The 20,525-nt window shown below is 39.4% G+C and overlaps 1 protein-coding gene across 1 annotated transcript; it reads right to left on the bottom strand.

Moving 5' to 3' along the window:
* Nucleotides 1–4,778: 4,778 nt before the first annotated feature.
* On the bottom strand, nt 4,779–6,490 carry LOC108955526 (calmodulin-binding protein 60 A-like). Its single transcript, XM_018863463.2, has 5 exons — nt 6,454–6,490; nt 5,652–5,760; nt 5,424–5,436; nt 5,230–5,328; nt 4,779–5,135 (listed from the first exon to the last, which is right to left on the bottom strand). Exons 1-5 carry the CDS (start codon nt 6,488–6,490, stop codon nt 4,779–4,781), a joined length of 615 nt encoding a protein of 204 aa, XP_018719008.2.
* Nucleotides 6,491–20,525: the final 14,035 nt, after the last annotated feature.

Below are 20,525 nucleotides of genomic sequence, written 5' to 3'. Positions count from 1 at the left end.
GTTGGGATGCGAGATGCCCGAAATGTGGGGGGCCGGATGCCCGGTGGCCTGGGATGGCTGAATGCCGGAAGTCTCGGAGGTCTTTGCCCGAGGGGATGATGAAATTGATGATTTGAGGAATGGGTGATGTGGTGATCAAATTGAAAGCTAAAAGTGGAAATTAAACCATGGCATGATATGCATGATGATGATAATGATGATGATATATGATATGCATGATGATGATAATGATGATGATATGCATGATGATGATGGTGATGATGATGATATGTGACGTGATATAATGATGATCACCCATGGCATGACATGCATGATATGCATGATGATGATATATGATATGCATGATGATGATAATGATGATGATATATGATATGGCATGCTGATATGCATGATGATGATGATATATGACATGATATGATGATGATATATGATATGGCATGATAATATGCATATATGTGTGATATGATGATGTCATGATGATGATGACATGTGTGAGATGATGATGTCATGAAGATGATGACATGTGTCATATGATGATGTCATGATGATGATGACATGTGTATGGTATGATGGTGTCATGTATATGATGATGATGACATGTGTGTGATATAATAATGTCATGATGACGATGATATGAGTATGACATGATGATACACATGTATGTGTTATGACTGTGGTGATGATGCATGATAGTATATGCATGGCTTCAAGGTAAGTAATGCCTGCAATACATGTATGACTTGTATGATGCATTGAGTGGTTATTGGATTCCTTTACCTGCTGAGTGGTTGTACTCACCCCTTTTGGGGAATAACATTTCAGACTAGATAAGATACCTTTGCTGCCACTGCTACCAGTAGATGAATCAAGTGATTGGTTATGATTGCGAGGAGGAGGATAGCAAAGGGAGGAACTCTTGGACGCCAACACTTATCAATGGACTTTAAGTATTCGACTGTTGGAGAAGTGTCGGTCATCTTTTGAAGTATAGCCGAGTATAGAAACATTGGCATTTCGATGTATTGACTAAAGATGTCCATCTGCTTTATGTAAATAAACGTGTTCGGCTTTAACTTATATAAGGTGTTTAGTAGGTGTGCATCGTTTTCTAAATATAGGGAAAGTGAGTTGTTGGATGTGCTTCCATATTTAAATTGCGCAAGGGACCGATCTAAAAGATGTAAACCCCCATGGTTGTATGGACCCGCTGCAATTGAAATGGTATCAGAGTGACATGTTATTAGGAAAGTAAATGGTAAGCGAACTGTGGCGACCCAAATCGGATCGAGGGCCGTCGAGGGGTGCCACACCACGCCTTCACCCAAAATGGCGTTCATCACCGCCAACGGAATGTCCATGCTATCCAGGGGGCCAACCCTAATGCCATCGACTCCAAAACGAAACCAAGCCCTAAACATATACGGTACTCTGACATCCACAGTCACCTGGACCCAGATAAAGGACCTAACCAACTGATAGACCCAAGGACTTTCAAGGTCAGGAGCACTCTCTGTCGTCTGGTCAATCTCCGTCAGCAGGCCACTCATCTCCGGGGGTACCGCCATCTACGGCCCTGAAATATTTTCCCCAAACCGGGATGAGACATTGTCTCAGCAAGTTCACCCCTCCTAAACCCCTATTAGAAAGAAAATACGCCCCATAGTGGTCTAGCCACACAGCACAGAAGACTTACCTCAAGCACAAGTAATGATAAGAATGTAAACCATCAGAACACAATCAATTTCACTTAATTTTGCAATCACAGCAAGCATTCCAAATCATCATTATCCACTACCACACAAGGGCATAGCCTACTCGCAGTTTGGCTATCTACCGACATATAGCCAGGCATCGCCTCCCCACCTTGGAGCGCGGCTTCGTCAGTACATCGACGGCATTCCCAAAGGAGCATGAGTCCAGTTGGCCTAGCCTCTACTGCGACCCAAGTCACGTCACTCTATTGACGGCATTTCTAGAAGAATAAAGGTCTAGTTGGTCTAGCCACTACTGCAACCAAGTCTTTCAACCAGCACACGACAATTCAAAAATCGATCCCTGGATACTTTACATTTCACTCACATACTCCAATTACAATATTAACCCTCCAAAATTCGATTCCGGTGTCAAGCCCAACACAAGGGAATTTCTGGATAAAATCCCTATTTTTCACAATCAACACTCAATTTGCAATATTCACTCATCAAATTCAAATTCTAAACACACAGTAGAGATCGGCACGAAATTCTGAGCAACTAGGATCAAAAATAATTTTTTGAGTTTTTTTATATAAATAATAATATTTTAATGATTTTCGGAATATAATATATTATTAAATAATCTAATAATTTCGAAACATTTATTTAAATCATAAATAAATTCCTTTAAGTCACATCAAGGCTTATATTAAAATAAACCTACTTAACCTTTAAACTAAACATACTTTACCTTAATTAATCACCTTAATCTAATCCACATCTAAATAAACTAATCTAACAACCTAATCTCAATCAACCTAAGCTAAACACACTTAAGGTATCATTAACCCACTAATCAAGGTTTAGTGAGCTAAACTCACCGGAATCGCTTTCCAACGAGTCTCCGGCGAAGAGCACGACGACGCCGATGACAAACCTACACGGATCAACACCAAATGAGAACTAAAAGGGGGCCAAATCGAGCTTGGAAGGGGCCGGATCTTGCTGGGATTTCCAGCCACTAACCGAGCTTGGAGGGAAGCAGCACGGTGGCTGAACGGGCGGAGGAACGGTGGAGGAAGACCGGCGGTGACTAGCGTGAGTTCCCGGCGAGCTGGGTGGTGGCTCACGGCTGAGATGCGGGCTCCGACGAAGACGAACAGCAGCTGGGACGGCTCAGCCTTGCGGGCGAAGGGGAGACAGCGATGCGACAGGCCGTCGCGTGGGCGACACGCGGACGAGCGACGACCACGGCAAGAACGACGACGACGGCGAATGGGCAGACGGCGAGCAGGCAAAGGAGGCGGACGGAGGGACTAGTTTGCTGGTTTTGCTTCAGCTTTTTTCCTTTCTCTCTCTCTCTTTCTTCCAAGTTCAAAATGAAGAAGATGATGTTGATGGGCGTGGGGGCAAATCTTGGCCCTCCACTTGTCAAGATCTACCTCACTTTGGCCACCCACCATGACATCATCCCATGACCTCATCTTCCACTATCTCCTCTCCCACAACATCCTTCAATGGGTGCAATATCATTTCCGCCGGGGTCCAAATCTTTGTACATCCAATTTCTTCAATTTTTCTTTCAATCCTCTTCTAATTGAATCCAATTAAAATCCACAAAAATTATCCCATGATCCTAATAAGATATGTGACATGACCGGGCTTCCAACTTCTAAATTCAATCCCAATTTTTACGGTTGAATTCAATCTGGTGCGATTTCAACGCACCTAATCCACTAAGTAGCTTTTGGGGAAATTTTCTTGCATCCGACCTGAGGGTGATCAGTCCCCAAGTCTAACGCGGTAAAATTCCTCAATTACTTCACTCAATAGACTAGTTCCCTCGTAAGTGGCCAACTCTGAGAGACGAACTACATGCACAGATGAATTGCCCGACTCAATTGACTGAAAATAAAATTGAGAAAAATCGGGATGTCACAGGACGGGCCCGCCATTGAAATCAAGTATGAGGAGGTACTCCACTCCACGGACATCGATATACTGGATGATATCACGGCGAACTCGGGGCCCGAGGCTGAAGGGTCCGGAGTAGAGGTAGCCGATCCTTTGGACATCGACATCCCATTTGGTATCGTGGAGGATCCGGAGCCAAAATCGGTGGAATTTGGGGCTTAGGTTGCCTTGGACATTCTTTTTGAGATAGACCTTCTGTATATAACTACGTAGGGTTTACCTGGTTTATTTATAAAGTAGGGTTTGTGTTAATTGGTTGTCCTGCTTCTACTATCCTTGTGTTTGATTGTTGTCTGGGGTTTATGAGTTTGCTTCCGCATGTGCATAAAATGAATGGGTCGGCGACGCGTCCTAGGAACGTCGCAATTTAATCGACCTTCAAAGGATGTGCGTGTGCTCGGGGTTTTGGGAGTGACAATGAGCTACAAAGGATTTACCTCAAAATTGTCATACCAAGCTGCTCCATTCATAATTCCTCCTTCAAATTCTTTACTCAATGACATGTTACGGTGAGAGTGATTATATATACTTGCCATGAACTGAAAGGCTTCATCATCGGGGCTGGCAAAGTAATGTCTCTTGCAATTTAGGATTCCCAATAGTCATTAAGAATATAGGATATGAAAGCAAAAGTATAATTACTGTAGTAATTTATGAAAGTTATAAACAACAAATCAAGTAGGCCAATAAAAGATCACATGTAAACTTTGATTAATGTGCAACACCTTTCTATATTCTGTTGTCCCTTTAAAACTAAATGATTTCAACTTTTTCGTCACTATGAAAGGATGACTTAACTTAACATAGGAGTAATATAGAATAGGCTTGGGACTTGCTGCAAACTGGAGATCAAAGTAGACCTTTGATCTACATATTAGCTTGAGATTTAATTCACGAACATAGAGAAAGAACAACCGATCAATGAAAAAGTAATAATGCCTAGTACATCTAGCAAATAACACAACACATATCAAAGTGACAATAGGCACTGCACACAGGCTGGGAAATCAAGCAAATTATCAAGATAAGTGGCCCACAAATTCACCATATAAACCGGAATGTCAGATGATCACCTCTTGTCCTCCATTCCATCCCATGGATAATTTGCAACTAGGGCACCCTGGCAACTTGACTATTGGGAATCAAACTTAGGGTTTGATCGTATCTAAGACCCATGTTCTCCATCCCATGCAATGTATAGTCATCTAAGCCACTAACATCCACCTTGGAGTAGATGGATGACATAATATCTAGGGAAGATGCATTTGGTTGGGCATAGTCTAATCCACCTATCCTTTCACAAGACAAGAACCTGCAAGTTTTCGAACCCTCGGTCTTTGGAGAGCTCGAGTTGCGTGGAGCACTTGATACATGTGAAGAGCCAGCGATGAGATATGCTTCTTCGTCAAAAGAAACTACCTCCTCCCAGTGCTGAAAGGCAGAAATAACCAAGTTGTGGGCATCCACCTGAAAAGAAGAAACGCCAACATTAACTCAAAAAAGCAATTGAAAAAGGATAACAGGTACAACGAACACATCCAAGGTGAAAAGGAGGGTTTGCCTTCTTAGCTTCAAAGAGCTTTTCAATAGGAACATACTGACAACCTGAAAGTAATCCCATCACTTGTCCCACAAGATTGAAGACGACACCAGTTTTTGGCTGAGAGGTAGGAGGGCAGTATAGATACACCCTTTTATCAATCACACACGTATGCGCATGCTCTACGGTAACTTCTCACATCTTAGTAGACATACCAGTGCCAAGAATCTGACATACATAATCAAAACCAATAAGAAGTTTCTAGAGAGGAAATAAAGATACTTGATTAACTATAATTATTGTGCCCACATATGTCAATATACGTGCACTAAAGCTCAAATTGTCACATTTGCCAACTAGAGAACAACATGCAGGAGAGATAAATTAATTACATATTTGAGCCTTGAAGGATCGATGTGTAGCAGTGTCAGAAAATCCTTCACAGTGGGGATGTTTTCCCGACTGAGGCGTTTGTGGAAAGCTCCATCTTCCCAATCTTTTCCAATCTCCATACTTCATCAAGCAAGGAGGGAGGGTGGTGCTTCTTGTACACTGCAAGCAGAACCAGACACAGAAAGATTTCCTTTCAATATTAAAAGTTGCATGACACAAAACTAGAAGAAAACATGCATAGAAGCGATAACTTTCTAATCTATGGAATTGGTGCATTAAGATATTCCAAAAATAGAGGAAGGAATATTCAGGCACAGAAACCTGTTTAGGGATTTCTCCTTCAAATTAGAGGACGGAACATTCAGGCACACATACAACCATAAACAATGTAATGACATTGTTGCAAAAAGAGTGGAATGTACAGGGAACCTCCAGTTTCTAGCTTCATCATACAGCACCCTCATTCAAGAAATTCATACAGCCCCTCATCCTTTACAATGCTAGCAATGCCAAAAATAACTCAATCAAAGTCATGGCTAAGACATGCATTTTGATTCTCCAAACATGAGAAAAGACAGTCACAACATTAGACAATCTAGATGCACCTCTATTCAATCATCGACAAGATGTTCATTTGACTGTTTTGTTTTTTCCTTAGAAATTTAACAGATAATAAAAAAAAACATCACCCCAAGACGTTATGGAGCAATGCTAATTTGACCAAAAGCGAGGTTTCCTAGGAAGTTCTCATTCAAGTAGTGGATCGGGTTCCTCTTACGACAGCTTGGTGGGTCACACTCAGAACATGCCCTCTATTTTAAGGAATATAGCTGAGTTGATGAATCTAGATACCTTCAAATTTATCGGCTGGGCGAGCGGCGAGCGGCATCGAGGGAACTGGGCGAGCGAGTGGCATCTAGTGGCAGCATCGACAGCGAGCGGCTAAGCAGCGAGGCAAGGAACGTCCGGTGGCGTCGAGGGCGAGCAACATTGATGATGGTAGAGGAAGAGAACATGAGAGACTCATTCTTTTGGAGCCCTAATTGATTCCGATTCTGGAACCGGGAACCGAAACCGGTCCCTTTAGGACCGAGAATCGAACCGAACCCTCCGGTGCGGTTCTTCAGTTCTCAATTCTACCTAGGAACCGCGCTCACCCCTAATTAATGCCATATACCAAACCAGGCAACAGCCATGCAACTTGCCCTACCAATTTGGTCAGTGAGACTTGTCAAGCTTGACCTGGTCCATCTATAGAAACATCTTGACCGAGTCACTCACTTTTATTTGGTCGGAAACTTCCTTTGTGTGATGAATTTATAGAAAGAGAAAAATGAAAAGTTTACACGCAAGCTAATTTATTTTTCCTTTTTCTTCCTCCTTTATTCTTTTTGTTGTGGAATTATGGGGATGCTAATAAATTTTGCAATTCAAAGCTAATGCGAAAGAACAAAATTACTAGATAAATTAACGAGAAACTATAAAGAAAGTTGGAAGTTTACATTATCCAGAGAAGTTGGTTGCAGAATATCCACTAACTAATAGAAGAATTACGTAATCACAATTACTCACATGTATACCCGTTAAATGGTGGGTCGGGTCATAAATGGTCCGACCCAAATCGACCCATTTAACCTGTTTATGACCCATTTATTACAATACAAAAATTTTGACCGATACCAAACCCATTTAACTAAACTTAAGAAAGCTTATTATATATATGTATATATAATGGTATTGCTAAAATATTTTTATACAATGCAAATTTAACGGACAATTTTTATAATTTTTTTCTAAAAAAATATTTAAAAAAATCTAATTTTAATTATTTTTTATTTTTTAAATTAAAATTTTAATTATTTTTTTATTTTTATTTTTAAATATAATTTTTATTTTTTTTTTTTTTTTTTCTTCTTCTTCTTTGGCCGACCGGCGGCCATGACGACGGCCGGCGGCTGGCCATAGGTGACCCGGAGCTCGCCCGGCTCACCGACGTCGCCGAGCTCGAGGCTCGCCCGATCCGGCAAGCTCGAGCTTGCCCGATGCCGGCGAGCTCGAGGCTCAAGCCTCGCCGGACGTTGGCGAGGCCTCCACCTCGCCAAATCCGGCGAGCTCGAGCTCGCCCCTCGTCGGATCCGGCAAGGCTCAAGCCTCACCAAATGTCAGCGAGGCCTCCGCCTCGCCAGATCTGATGAGCTCGAGGCTCGCCAGTGTCGGGCCAGCTTAAGCTCGCCCCTCGCCAGACATTGGCAAGGCCTCTGCCTCGCCAGATCTAGCGAGCTCAAGGCTCATCAGCATCGGGCGAGCTCGGCTCGCCCTCGCCAAATCCGATGAGCTCGAGGCTCGCCTAGCTGGTCACCGGCCATCGCCATGCCGGCGACCGGAGGAAGAAGAAAGAAAAAAAGAAAAAAATTATAATAAAAAAATTATTATAATTTCGGTTTTTATAATATATATATATATTTGTAAATATTAAAGAAAGAAAGAGAGAGAGAGATTGTGAGGTTTTAGGTTAAAATAAATGGGTTCATTTTTAATGGGTTGATAAATGGATCTTAAATGGGTCAAAGTCTTGATCCATTAAAACCCATTATGGGTGCTTTAGGAAATCGGCTTGACCCATTAACGACCCATTTAAACATAAATGGGTCCATAAATTGGTCAATGACCCATTTTGACACCTCTACTCACATGCTCAACTCTTTCCTAACCCTATATATCACCTGAGTTCGAAGTGTTTAGCTTACTTAGTTGCTGGGAAAATTATAATAAATAAATCCTAAACCTATTACAATCATGCTAATTTAATTCCTAAACTTTTATTTTTGCCAATTTAGCCCCAAACCTTTTGCAATTTTAACTTTGTTTTAACTCCCTTCTCCCTAAATAAAGGTTAAGGACTGAATTGGCCAATTGCAATACATTTAAGAATTTTTAAGTAATTTTTTCCTCAATTGCTTGATAAAATGAATCATTGGGAATGACTTTACGACTTGAAACACTCACGTCTTCAAGGAAAAAAGACCTGGATTGGATCTAACATCTCTGCACAAATCACCTAGTTCATAGAGCTTCTCTTGTGTGGCTAAAAGGAGGCATGAGAGACCAAAAAAAGATCTCTTTGTATATATTATATGCCATCATGTGAATTTAGCCTTCAAGAAAATTTGAATTCAAATAGGAAGTGAGGTGTTGGGATTTCATAACCTGACATAGTAGGTCAAGAATTCGAACCAACTCAGAAAACTTCTTCTAGCAAATGCCTCGGTTCTAAAATTATTCACATATGACGAACTAATTTACATCCTCCAATTCACTAAGGGTTTGTGCATAGGCTTAAACTTCAAAGATAAATTAACAATTTCCATCTTCATTCAATATGTGCAACCAAGTCATAATGCTCATAATTCATGCTGACTCTCCCAATACCCGAACAGGCACTCATTGTCTAAAGATACCAATTAGCTCTTGCAAAGCTCATGTTTTGCTAAAGGAATGGGCTTCGTCATCATATCCACTAGGTATTCCATGTGAACTTCATCACAACAACCTTGCCCTTTGCCATGACATTTTGAACAAAATGGTACTTGATGTCAATATGTTTTAGTCACTCGTGACGAAGTGGTACTTGACCAAGTTGCCCTACCAACGTGGTTTGTGAGACTTGTCAAGCTTCATCAGGTGCATGTATGGAAGCATCTTGACAAAGCCACTCACTTCTATTTGGCCAGAAACTTCCTTTGTGTGATGAATTTATAGCAAGAGAAAAACAAAAAGTTTACACGCAAACTAATTTCTCTCTCGTTTTGCTTCCTCCTTTTATTCTTGTTGTTGTGAAATTATGGGGATGCTAATAAATTTTGCAATTCAAAGCTAATGTGAAAGAATGAATATACTAGATAAATTAACGAGAAACAATGAAGAAAGTTGGAGATTTACGTTATCCAGAGAAAGCTAGCTATAGAAGATCTACTAACTAATAGAAGAATTACATAATTACAATTACTCAAATGCTCAACTCTTTCCTAACCATATATATCACCTGAGTTCGGAGTGTTTAACTTTACTTAATTGCTAGGAGAATTATAAAAAAAAGAAGTGCAAAACCTATTGCAATTGTGCTAATTCAGTCCTAAACCTTGATTTTTGCCAATTTAGTCCTATCTTTTTTTTTTTGCAATTTTAACTTGGTTTTAACTCCTCCCCCACCCTCAAAAAAAGATTACAAGTGCACTCAATTTAGGATTTTTTTAGTAATTTTTTCCTTAATTGCTCTATAAAATAATCATTGAGAATTACCTTACGACTTGAAACACTCATGTCTTCACGGAAAAAATATCTCGATTGGATGTAACATCTCTACACAAATCACCTAATTCAGACAGCATCTTTTGTGTGGCTAAAAGGAGGCATGAGAGACCAAAAAAGGATCTCTCAGTATATATTGTGTGTCATCACGAGAATTTGGCCTTCAAGAAAATTTGAATTCAAATAGGAAGTAAGGTGTTGGGATTTCATTTTCTGACAGAGTAGGTCAAGAATTCAAACCAATTCAGACAACTTCTACTAGCAAATGCCACGGTTCTAAAATCATTCACATATGGGGAACTAATTTACATCCTCTAACTCAGTCAGGGTTTGTGCAGGCTTAAACTCCAACGATAAATTAACAATTTCCATCTTGATTCAATATTTGCAACCAAGTCACAATGCTCATAATTCATGCCAACTCTCCTAATACCCGGGCAAGCACTCATTGTCTAAAGATACCAATTTGCTCTCGCAAAGCTCATGTTTTGCCAAAGGAAGAGGCTTCGTCATCATATCTAGTAGGTATTCTGTGTGAAATTCTTCACAACGACTGTCACGCCTCGAACCTCGAGTGCATGCCCATCCCTTGGTGGTCAATAAAATTTGCGACTTCTCAGGACGAGTCGCCGACCTTTTCACTTTATTGTGAATGCAGAAGTGAATAACAAATCCCCTGACAATAACAATCTCGGGATAGAAAAGCAGGACAACAAATTCACAAACGAAACATACTTTTATAAACATATTGAGTCATGTAAAAAAGTCTATAATAAAAAAACTACAAAAGATTGGCTCTCCAAAAACTGTCCCAACTTACCTACTCCATAGGTCCCCTCGGCTTGGCTCCAAATTCCACCACTCTACGGCCCTAAAAATTGAGCCAACAATGGGGTGAGATATAAATCTTAAAGAGTTCATGCTCTAAACACCGATTAGGAGAGTAATACATCTAGAGGCATCCTAACCACACAATGATATACCCATAGAGACTCACCTCGTCTCAGATCCACCCTGCAGGTCAGTACAATTCATATAATCATAGCACACCACAATTGAAACGCCTCATCAACATAATTAATCACAGGGGCCCCGATTATAAGGCCAAACCATTATGACACATCCCATACCATGCCACACAGTTTTGTCTCATAATCAAGTTCAGTTAACTCAACCAACCATACGTTCCAATTGTTAATTACACCCCTCAAAGGTACGGCCAACTCTGAGTTTGGCTATCTTCTGGCATTGCTAGGTGTCGTCTCACCACCTTTGAGCACAGTTATGTCTCTTAAAGACGGCTTTCCCAAAGGAGCATATGTCCAGAATCTACTGCGACCCAAGTCCCAATGAATGGGTAACGTCCGGCGTAACCGCTTGGGACGGGTTCTCTTAACCAACACACAACCATTCAATCTCGAACTAGGACATCGGGCATTGCACTCAAATACTTCAATTAAAATGGTGAACCTAACCTATTTTCTTTGTATTAAAAATACATGGTAAAATAGTTGTGTGTGGGTATACGGTCAATTCACACCAGAAAAATTGGGAAGAAGTACACTATCAGTGCTATAAATTGTGTATGGCGCTTACTTTGGTGCCAAAAGTTTCTGTCAGATCACTTAAGTACCAAATCGGAGGAAAAACGATCACTTTGGTGCCACCAGCGAAAGATTTCGGCCAAAATGATTACGTGGCTTTAAAAAAAAATCAACAATGCCTTTAAACGACATCGTTTTCAATCCTCCTTAAGAAAATGATGTCATTTTGCCGTCCTACATGGATGGCCTCATAAAAATGACGTCGTTTAACTCATTTGAGGATTTTTTTATTTTATTTGGGGATTGAAACTAGGGTTTTGCTCGCTCAGCCGTCATTGCTCGGCCTCCGCCGTCGCTGGGCCGCCGTCACTCGTTCAGCCGCCATTGCTCAGCACTGTTCGGACGCCCTCGACGGCACATGAAGGAGCACTAACCCCAATCACAGAGCCTAGGTACTGGAAGACGCAGGCTCCCTAAGCATCGTCAAGGTTGGGGAGATCCGAGATGGAGAGGGAGACATCAATGGTAGCGTACTCGTCGGCGGCCTCCCTGAGCACCGGCTAGATCATGGCCTTCGACTTGGCCGTCGAGTGGCCGTCGTCGGGGTTGGGATCGAGGTCGAGGTCGGGGTTGGGGTCGAGGTCGAAGCTGCGGTCGCTATGGCCGCCGAGGGGCCATCATCAAGGTCGGGTTCGAGGTCGGAGCCACAGCCACCGAGCGCATGGACCGTCAAGGATGGCGACTAGCCAAAGATTTGAGGTTTTGAATTGGGGGAGACACCAAACGGCGTTGTTTTGGTGTTAGGATGTTGACTATACTCTCCGGCGAGCCACATCAGCTTCAAAAATTAATAAAAAAGTGTCACGTCAAATTTCCGGCCAACCAGATCGAAGTTGGCACCAAAGTGAGCGTTTTCAAACTTTTTGGCACTTAAGTGATCCGACAGAAACTTTTGGCACTAAAGTGAGCGCCGTACACAACTTATGGCACTAATAGTGTACTTATCCCAGAAAAATTGATACTCTTCATTTTAAAATCTCACTATTTTATATAGTATATAAAACCATTTTTAGTATTAAAATCCGACAGCCGGAATTTTCTAAATAATTATCGAAATTCACAAATTTTGGAATAAATAACCAAAATTCCAATCGCACTCAATTTGTACAATTTAACACTTAATTGTAGAAATTAACCACACCAATGCAATCGGTGCGAAATTCCGGTCACTTTGGCTATCCCGATCTAATTTTCGAAAAATATTTAATAATTAAATAATTACTAAAATTAATTCAATAAATCAATTTAAATACCAAAAAGGCTAACTTAAGCTGGAAATGCCTTATTAAATACCAAAACGGGTTCCGAAAAGTCCTAAACCAATCTAGATAGATAATAATTTAGATGCTAATTTAGCCATTCTAATCACCTAATATGCATATTTAACTAATTAAATCACTAATCTAATCTAACTAACAACCTAATCCCTAATTAACTTAAACTAAATTCCACTTAAACGTCATTAGCCTACTAAGTAGAGTTTAGTGCATAAACTCACCGATTTAGCGCAAAAACTGGTTCACTGCGACGGCGGGGCAACGGCAGCCGAAACTCGAACTTTTGGCGGCACCAACGGGGGCTCGGACCGAGTCGAAAAGGCCTAGCAAACCTACAACAAACTGCTGGGCATGGTTTTGGGCTAAACTGCAGCTGGGCTTGCGGGCTGCTGAGCTCAAATGATGGGCTGAAGCTCACGGGCTGGGCTTGACTTCAATCAATGGGCTGGAAAAGAAAACTGCGTGGGCTGCTATACTGACTTGCGGAGGGTTGGGCTGTGCCGAACTTGTGTGGGATGAAGCGGTCAAGCAACAGCTTCGGTGGAAGACACGCGACCGAGCTGGATCGTGAGGCGTGAGATGGGGAAGCTTCGGCTGCAGCTGGCTCACGAAGAAGCTGAAGCAGTCAACGACGAGGCTTGGGGAGAAGTTTGACTCGAACGTGGCAGCTTGATTGAAGTGGCTTCGGTGGAGTGACGGGCAAGTGGCAGCAGAAAGAAATCACTGGTGGAGGACGTGCTGTTGTGGAGAAGTCGAACTGCAGGCGGGTCAACTCCTGGCTTCACTGGTTGACTCGTGGCTACAAGGAAGACACGAAGGAAGGGATAGACGATGGTGAGGTGGACTCGAACGTGATAGGGGAGAGAATGAAATTGAAGCTGAAGCAACGAAGTCAATGAAGCTGGTGTTGATTCGGTGGAGTTGCTGCGAACGCGTGGGGCGGTGGAGATGGAGGGGGAATCAATGGTGGAGCAACTGTAGGGGTTTGTCCAAGGAGGGGGCTCGAACAAAGGAGGAAATGAAAGCAAAACCGAAGCAAGGTAGAAACGGATGAGGTCTTCGGCTGAGATAGGAATCACACGAAGAAGATGCCCGAGAAGCTGCTAAGGGAGGAAGTCAACAAGTTTATCCCTTCCATTGATTGCTTGTCCCCCCTAATACTTTCTTGAAGTATAAATCCACCATTAATCAATTTTGATACCAAATGTTGCACCCCCCATGCCTAGCTCCGAATTTCCTCAAAATAAACTTCAATTTCTTCTCCAATTTCTCCAATGCAACATCCAATTTCGCTGAAGAAAAGCCTGCACAATTTCCACATTTCCTTTCACCAAGTAGCTCGGTTTGGAAGTCAAAAATCCATTCAATTTGGCTAATTCGAATTTTCATTATTTTCCGAATTGTCCGAAATAATTTTCCGTAAAAATCCCGGAATCGCCAAAAAATCTTCGGAGGATGAGTCGACGTTCCTAAAATGACTTGTGATGTGACAAAACTTCTAATTTTTGAAACCGGGTTCAAATTTGCGGTTAATTTCAATCTAGCGCGATTTTAGCATGACTTAAGCTACTAGGTAACTTTTATGAATTTTTATCGCATTTGACTTGTGGTCAATTATTTTCGAGCCACATTATACATCTTTAACACATTGGTGACTCTCGATTGTTGTGAAAATCTTGAGATTTCAAATATGGACACTAGGTACGAAAATGACAAAAATCGATCTAGTGCCGTTTGACAAAAAATTTGCAATTAAGTGGAATCACCCACACACTAATCACATATCTCTATCAAATCGACCTATCTTCGATCTCTAATCAATTTTTGATAATGTCGTAATGACCCTTACAAATCAACACGGTCGAGTAGTCGATTCATGGTCAAATTCTCAAGTCTATTGCGTTTAGATTTTTTAATTGCTTCCTCAGATAGTCTAGTTATCTCATGAGTGATCAGCTCAGAGAATAGCATTATAGGTGCATCAATGAAATGCCCGACTCATTCAATTGAAAACAGAAGTGGAAAATCAGGATGTCACAACGACCTTGCCCTTTGCCATGACATCTTGAACAAAATGGTACTTGATGTCAATATGCTTTGGTCACTCGTGACGAAATGGTACTTGACCAAGTTGCCCTGCCAACTTGGTCTGTGAGACTTGTCAAGCTTGATCTAATGCATATATAGAAGCATCTTGACCGAGCCCACTCAATTCTATTTGGTTGGAAACTTCCTTTGTGTGACGAATTTATAGAAAGAGGAAAATGAAAACTTTACACGCAAGCTAATTTCTTTCTCCTTTTTCTTCACCTTTTATTCTTGTTGTTGTGAAATTATGGGGATGCTAATAAATATTGCAATTCAAAGCTTATGCGAAAGAACAAAATTACTAGATAAATTAACGAGAAACAATAAAGAAAGTTGGAGATTTACGTTTTCGAGAGAAAGCTAGCTACAGAATATCCACTAACTAAAAGAAGAATTACATAATTACAATTACTCACATGCTCAACTCTTTCCTAACCCTATATAATGCCTGAGTTTAAAGTGTTTACCTTTACTTAGTTGCTAGGAAAATTATATAATAAAAAAAATGTCCTAAACCTATTGCAATCGTGTTAATTTAGTTATAAACCTTGATTTTTGCTAATTTAGTCCCAAACATTTTGCAATTGTAACTTCATTTTTACTTCCCCTCCCCAAATAAAGGTTAAGAACTAAATTGGCACAATTGCAATAGATTTGAGACTTTTTTAGCAATTTTTTCCTCAATTGCTTGATAAAATGAATCATTGAGAATTACCTTATGACTTGAAACACTCACGTCTTCACGGAGTAAAGACCTCGATTGGATTTAACATTTCTGCACAAGTCACCTAGTTCAAAGAGCTTCTCTTGTGTGGCTAAAAGGAGGCATGAGAGACCAAAAAAGGATCTCTTAGTATATATTATATGTCATCATGTGAATTTGGCCTTCAAGAAAATTTGTATTCAAATAGGAAGTGAGGTGTTGGGATTTCATTTCCTGACAGAGTAGGTCAAGAATTTGAAACAACTCAGACAACTTCTACTAGCAAATGCCACGGTTCTAAAATTATTCAAATATAAAGTAATTTACATCCTCCAATTCACTAAGGGTTTGTGCACAATCTTAAACTCCAAAGATAAATTAACAATTTTCATCTTGATTCAATATGTGCAACCAAGTCATAATGCTCATAATTCATGCCAACTCTCCCAATATCCGCACGGGCACTCATTGTTTAAAGATACCAATTAGCTTTCGCAAAACTCATGTTTTGCCAAAGGAACGGGCTTCATCATCATATCCACTATGTATTCCGTGTGAACTTCTTCACAACAACCTTACCCTTTGTCATGACATTTTGAACAAAATGGTACTTGATGTCAATATGCTTTGTTCACTCGTGACAAGATGGTGCTGGACCAAGTTGCCTTGCCAACTTGGTCTGTGAGACTTGTCAAGCTTCATCTAGTGCATTTATAGAAGCATCTTGACCGAGCCACTCACTTCTATTTGGTCGGAAACTTCCTTTGTGAGATGAATTTATAGAAATAGAAAAACGAAAAGTTTACATGCAAGCTAATTTCTTTCTCCTTTTTCTTCCTCCTTTTATTCTTGTTGTTGTGAAATTATGGGGATGCTAATAAATTTTGCAATTCAAAGCTAACGTGAAAGAATGAATTTACTAGATAAATTAACGATAAACAATAAAGAAAGTTGGAGATTTACATTATCCAAAGAAAGCTAGCTATAGAAGATCCACCAACTAATAGACAAATTACATAATTACAATTACTCAAATGCTCAACTCTTTCCCAACCCTATATATCATCTGAGTTAGGAGTGTTTAGCTTTACTTAATTGCTAGGAGAATTATTTTAAAAAAAAAGTGCTATACCTATTGTAATCGTGCTAATTTAGTCCTAAACATTTTGCAACTTCAACTTGGATTTAACTCCTCCCCTCCCCCCCTTCCAAAAAAAGATTAAGGACTGAATTGATACAATTACAATCAATTTAGGATTTTTTCGTAATTCATTTCTTAATTGCTTGATAAAATGAATCATTGAGAATTACCTTACAACTTGAAACACTCACGTCTTCACGGAAAAAAGACCTCGATTGGATGTAACATCTTTGCACAAATCACCTAGTTCAGAGAGCTTCTCTTGTGTGGCTAAAAGGAGGCATGAGAGACTAGAAAATGATCTCTTAGTATATATTATATGTCATCATGTGAATTTGGCATTCAATAAAATTTGAATTCAAATAGGAAGTGAGGTGTCGGGATTTCATTTCCTAACAAAGTGAGTCAAGAATTCAAACCAACTCAGACAACTTCTAATAGCAAATGCCATGATTCTAAAATTATTCACATACGACGAACTAATTTACATCCTCTAATTCGTTAAGGCAACATTTGATTGTCCAAGTTTCTAATCAATACAAAACTGGATAAAATTGGATATGAAATCTTGAGATTTTACTAGATCATATTGACTAATTAGTAAATAACATTAATAAAGTTGGATATATTTATATTAAATCATTTACATTTTTTGGTATGAACAGCTTATTAGTGTAAATGAACCAAAAAGTTCACCAACAGAGATGGTGAAAATTACTCGCGACACTATTCCCTAAATTATTTTTATTTTTATTTTCCCATTTTTAATTATTTTCTTTATTATTTCTTTTTACCCTTCTATCATCCTCTAATAAAATTTATTAAATAGCAAACTGTACTAATATACCTAAAATAAAAATACCCAAAATATGTAATAAATATAAATTTATATATTGAATTTATATTATAAGATATAATTAAAGTTGAAAACATAAATAAAAATAAGATTAAATCAAAAAATAAATTTTTATTTTCGTTATTTTGAATTTCTTATATTAGAATTCAAAATTATTTATGTTGAAATGTAATCTCAATTTTGTTAATTTAATAAGTTTGGTATTCGAGAAAAACAACTTTACTATTGTGGATATTAAAAAAATCCCATTCACTATGTCCCACCTCCTCATGTGATAAAATTTATCTGGTTTACATCCCTCTTATATATGACTTTATCTTATCCTGAGTTGGCATCAAATGTAAGATATGATAAATCATATTCTATTTCAAATTTTACACTGACTTCCAAATGTAGCCTAAAGGTTTATGCCAAGCTTAAACTCCAAATATAAATTAACAATTTCCATCTTGATTCAATAGGTGCAACCAAGTCATAATGCTCATAATTCAGGCCGACTCTCCCAATACCCGAACAGGCACTCATTGTCTAAAGATACCAATTAGCCTTGCAAAGCTCAAGTTTTGCCAAAGGAACGGGCTTTGTCATCATGTCCACTAGGTATTCCGTCATCGTGAACTTCTTCACAACAACCTTGCCCTTTACCATGACATCTTGAACAAAATGGTACTTGATGTCAATATGATTCATTCACTCATAACAAATTGAATTCAAAAATAAAAATATTGCACCTTGTTTGTCATAATATACGGCAACGCCTTTAGCTCCAACCCAAAGTGCAAAAGTAAACCCATAGCTATAAAGATCAGTGCCATGTACTCCACCTCAATCAAAGACAAACCAACATCATCCTACAAGGATGACATCCAACTCATTGCACCATATATGCTAGTGTTAATACATACTTGCTAAAGATCTACACTCGCCTAAGTCATCAATGTGATTCCAATCCACATAACCCCAAGGACTCACTATCATTATTGTCCCTTCGGTACACTACACCAACTCTATTGTCCCTTACAACCATTTGAGGATCTATTTAACAAGTTTCCAATAAATCTTACTAAGATGCTTTATGTAATGGCTAACATCACTCATAGCTTGTGAAATGTTAGGCCTAGTGCATAACATGATATAATAATACTACCCACTACAATAGAGTAAGGAAGTTGAGATGTATGCTCCCCTTCCTCCCCCCCCACCCCCACCCCCAAATCTACGGTGATATATGCATAAATTGTCTAGCTGAAGGTTTAATCATAAATTTCACTTATTGTGTGTTAAAACGTGTCACAATCTTCTCGATATATTTCTTTTAAAACAAACCCTAAACTCCTACAATCATATCATGCAAAATCTCCATACCTAATATCTTCTTTGCAACACCCAAATCAATATTAGACTTGTGTTTAGCTGTTATCAACATGTCATCAACATATAATAACGAATAAATCAATGACCCATCCTCCAATCTCCTAAAGTAAATAAAGCTATCAAATTGAGTTTTCGAATAGTCCTGCTAGCCATGAAAGCTTCAAAGTTTGTACCATGACCTTGGAGATTATTTTAGCCCATAAAAATATATTTTCAATAAGGAAACATGATATTCCTTACTTGGAATAGCAAATCCGTCTATTGGCCTCATATATATCCACTCCTCCAACTAAACATGAGAAATATCGTTTACGCATCCAACTGCTCCAATTCAAGATTTTATGTAGCAATAAGACAAGTAATACTTAAATAGAAGTATACCTTGCCATAGGAGAGAAAACCTCATTGTAGTTAATCCCCTCCTGCTAATTATAACCCTTTCACAATAAATCTCACCTTATATCTTGCTACTTCCACTCAAGAAATGCTCTCCTTCTGTTTGTAGACCCATTTGCACCACCCAATCTTCCAGCTCTTGGGCACTTTGAAAGCTCTCATGTCTAATTCCAATGGAATAATTGTATCTCTTTGCTCATAGGCTCTAGCCACTAGAACAACTTAATACTAGCCATCGTCTCAAGGTAAGATGAAGGCTTATCTATCTCCACCTCATAATATAACAAGAATTTATTAGTGGTTTGACTTGCCTTCTCTCCTAAGTTTTGGCTATATTATGATGCAGCTCTGCTGTTTGCTCGGTATCACTAACTTCAGAGATTGTGGCTTCAACTACAATCTCAACCTCTATTACTATTGACACCTAAATTTTGGCTAACCTTCTATAATCAATTGCATAGAAAATTAAGGACTAAATTTTAGCCCCTAAACAAATATAATATATTAAATTTCATAACATATATTTGTTAGGGGTATATTCCAATTCATAACATGTATACATTACATAACATGTTGCATTTAATCAGATCAGTGGTGGATGTTTTTAAGCTTAAAATTAAACAAATTGCGCCCACAAAAGGTGATAAAATTCGACCAACATGGGGGGCTGTTGTGGCAAAAATACTTAAAAAGGGAAGGGCCTTATTTGATTTAATTTGAGTTTAATTTAGCCCGTTGAGAAATCAATTAGGGAAAATGTCTAATTTAATAAAACCCATTTTATGATTAAGGCCAAATTTAAGCCCATATATGTCGCAACCCAATCTTGTCGCCAATCCCTCTCACGAGGAAAGGAAAGGGGAAAGATCGGGTTTAGGGATACTTAACCACAAAAATTCCCTCACGACTCTCAAACACAGGGATGTCATCACCTCACCCCCAAATGAACCTCTTGTAAGTTCACCTAGTCGTGATTATGAGCTCTCCCAAGCTCGTATCCCACGTGACAGCGCGATGTCACGACCCTACCTCGACGTCACGGTACATTCCAATCGATGGTTTTAACGACAAAAATGAATCCGGACATAAAAATGAGTTTAAGGGTATTTTTAACAACCATGATAGCCTTCTCGAGATGTACATCCACCAAAGATTGTACCACTTCATCTTTATCGGC

This window comes from Eucalyptus grandis, chromosome 10 (assembly GCF_016545825.1).
Source record: "Eucalyptus grandis isolate ANBG69807.140 chromosome 10, ASM1654582v1, whole genome shotgun sequence".
NCBI lineage: Eukaryota > Viridiplantae > Streptophyta > Magnoliopsida > Myrtales > Myrtaceae > Eucalyptus > Eucalyptus grandis.
This window is presented reverse-complemented; position numbering and strand designations above follow the sequence as displayed.

Bases quoted from the DNA above. Each gene is read 5' to 3' on its own strand.
- LOC108955526 (XM_018863463.2), bottom strand. From the start codon at position 6,490: ATGCCGCTCGCCGCTCGCCCAGCCGATAAATTTGAAG. The intron at 5,761-6,453 runs GTATCTAGATTC...TTCTGCTTGCAG, and splicing joins CCCAGCCGATAAATTTGAAG to TGTACAAGAAGCACCACCCT. The intron at 5,136-5,229 runs GCAAACCCTCCT...TCTTCTTTTCAG, and splicing joins AGCTCTTTGAAGCTAAGAAG to GTGGATGCCCACAACTTGGT.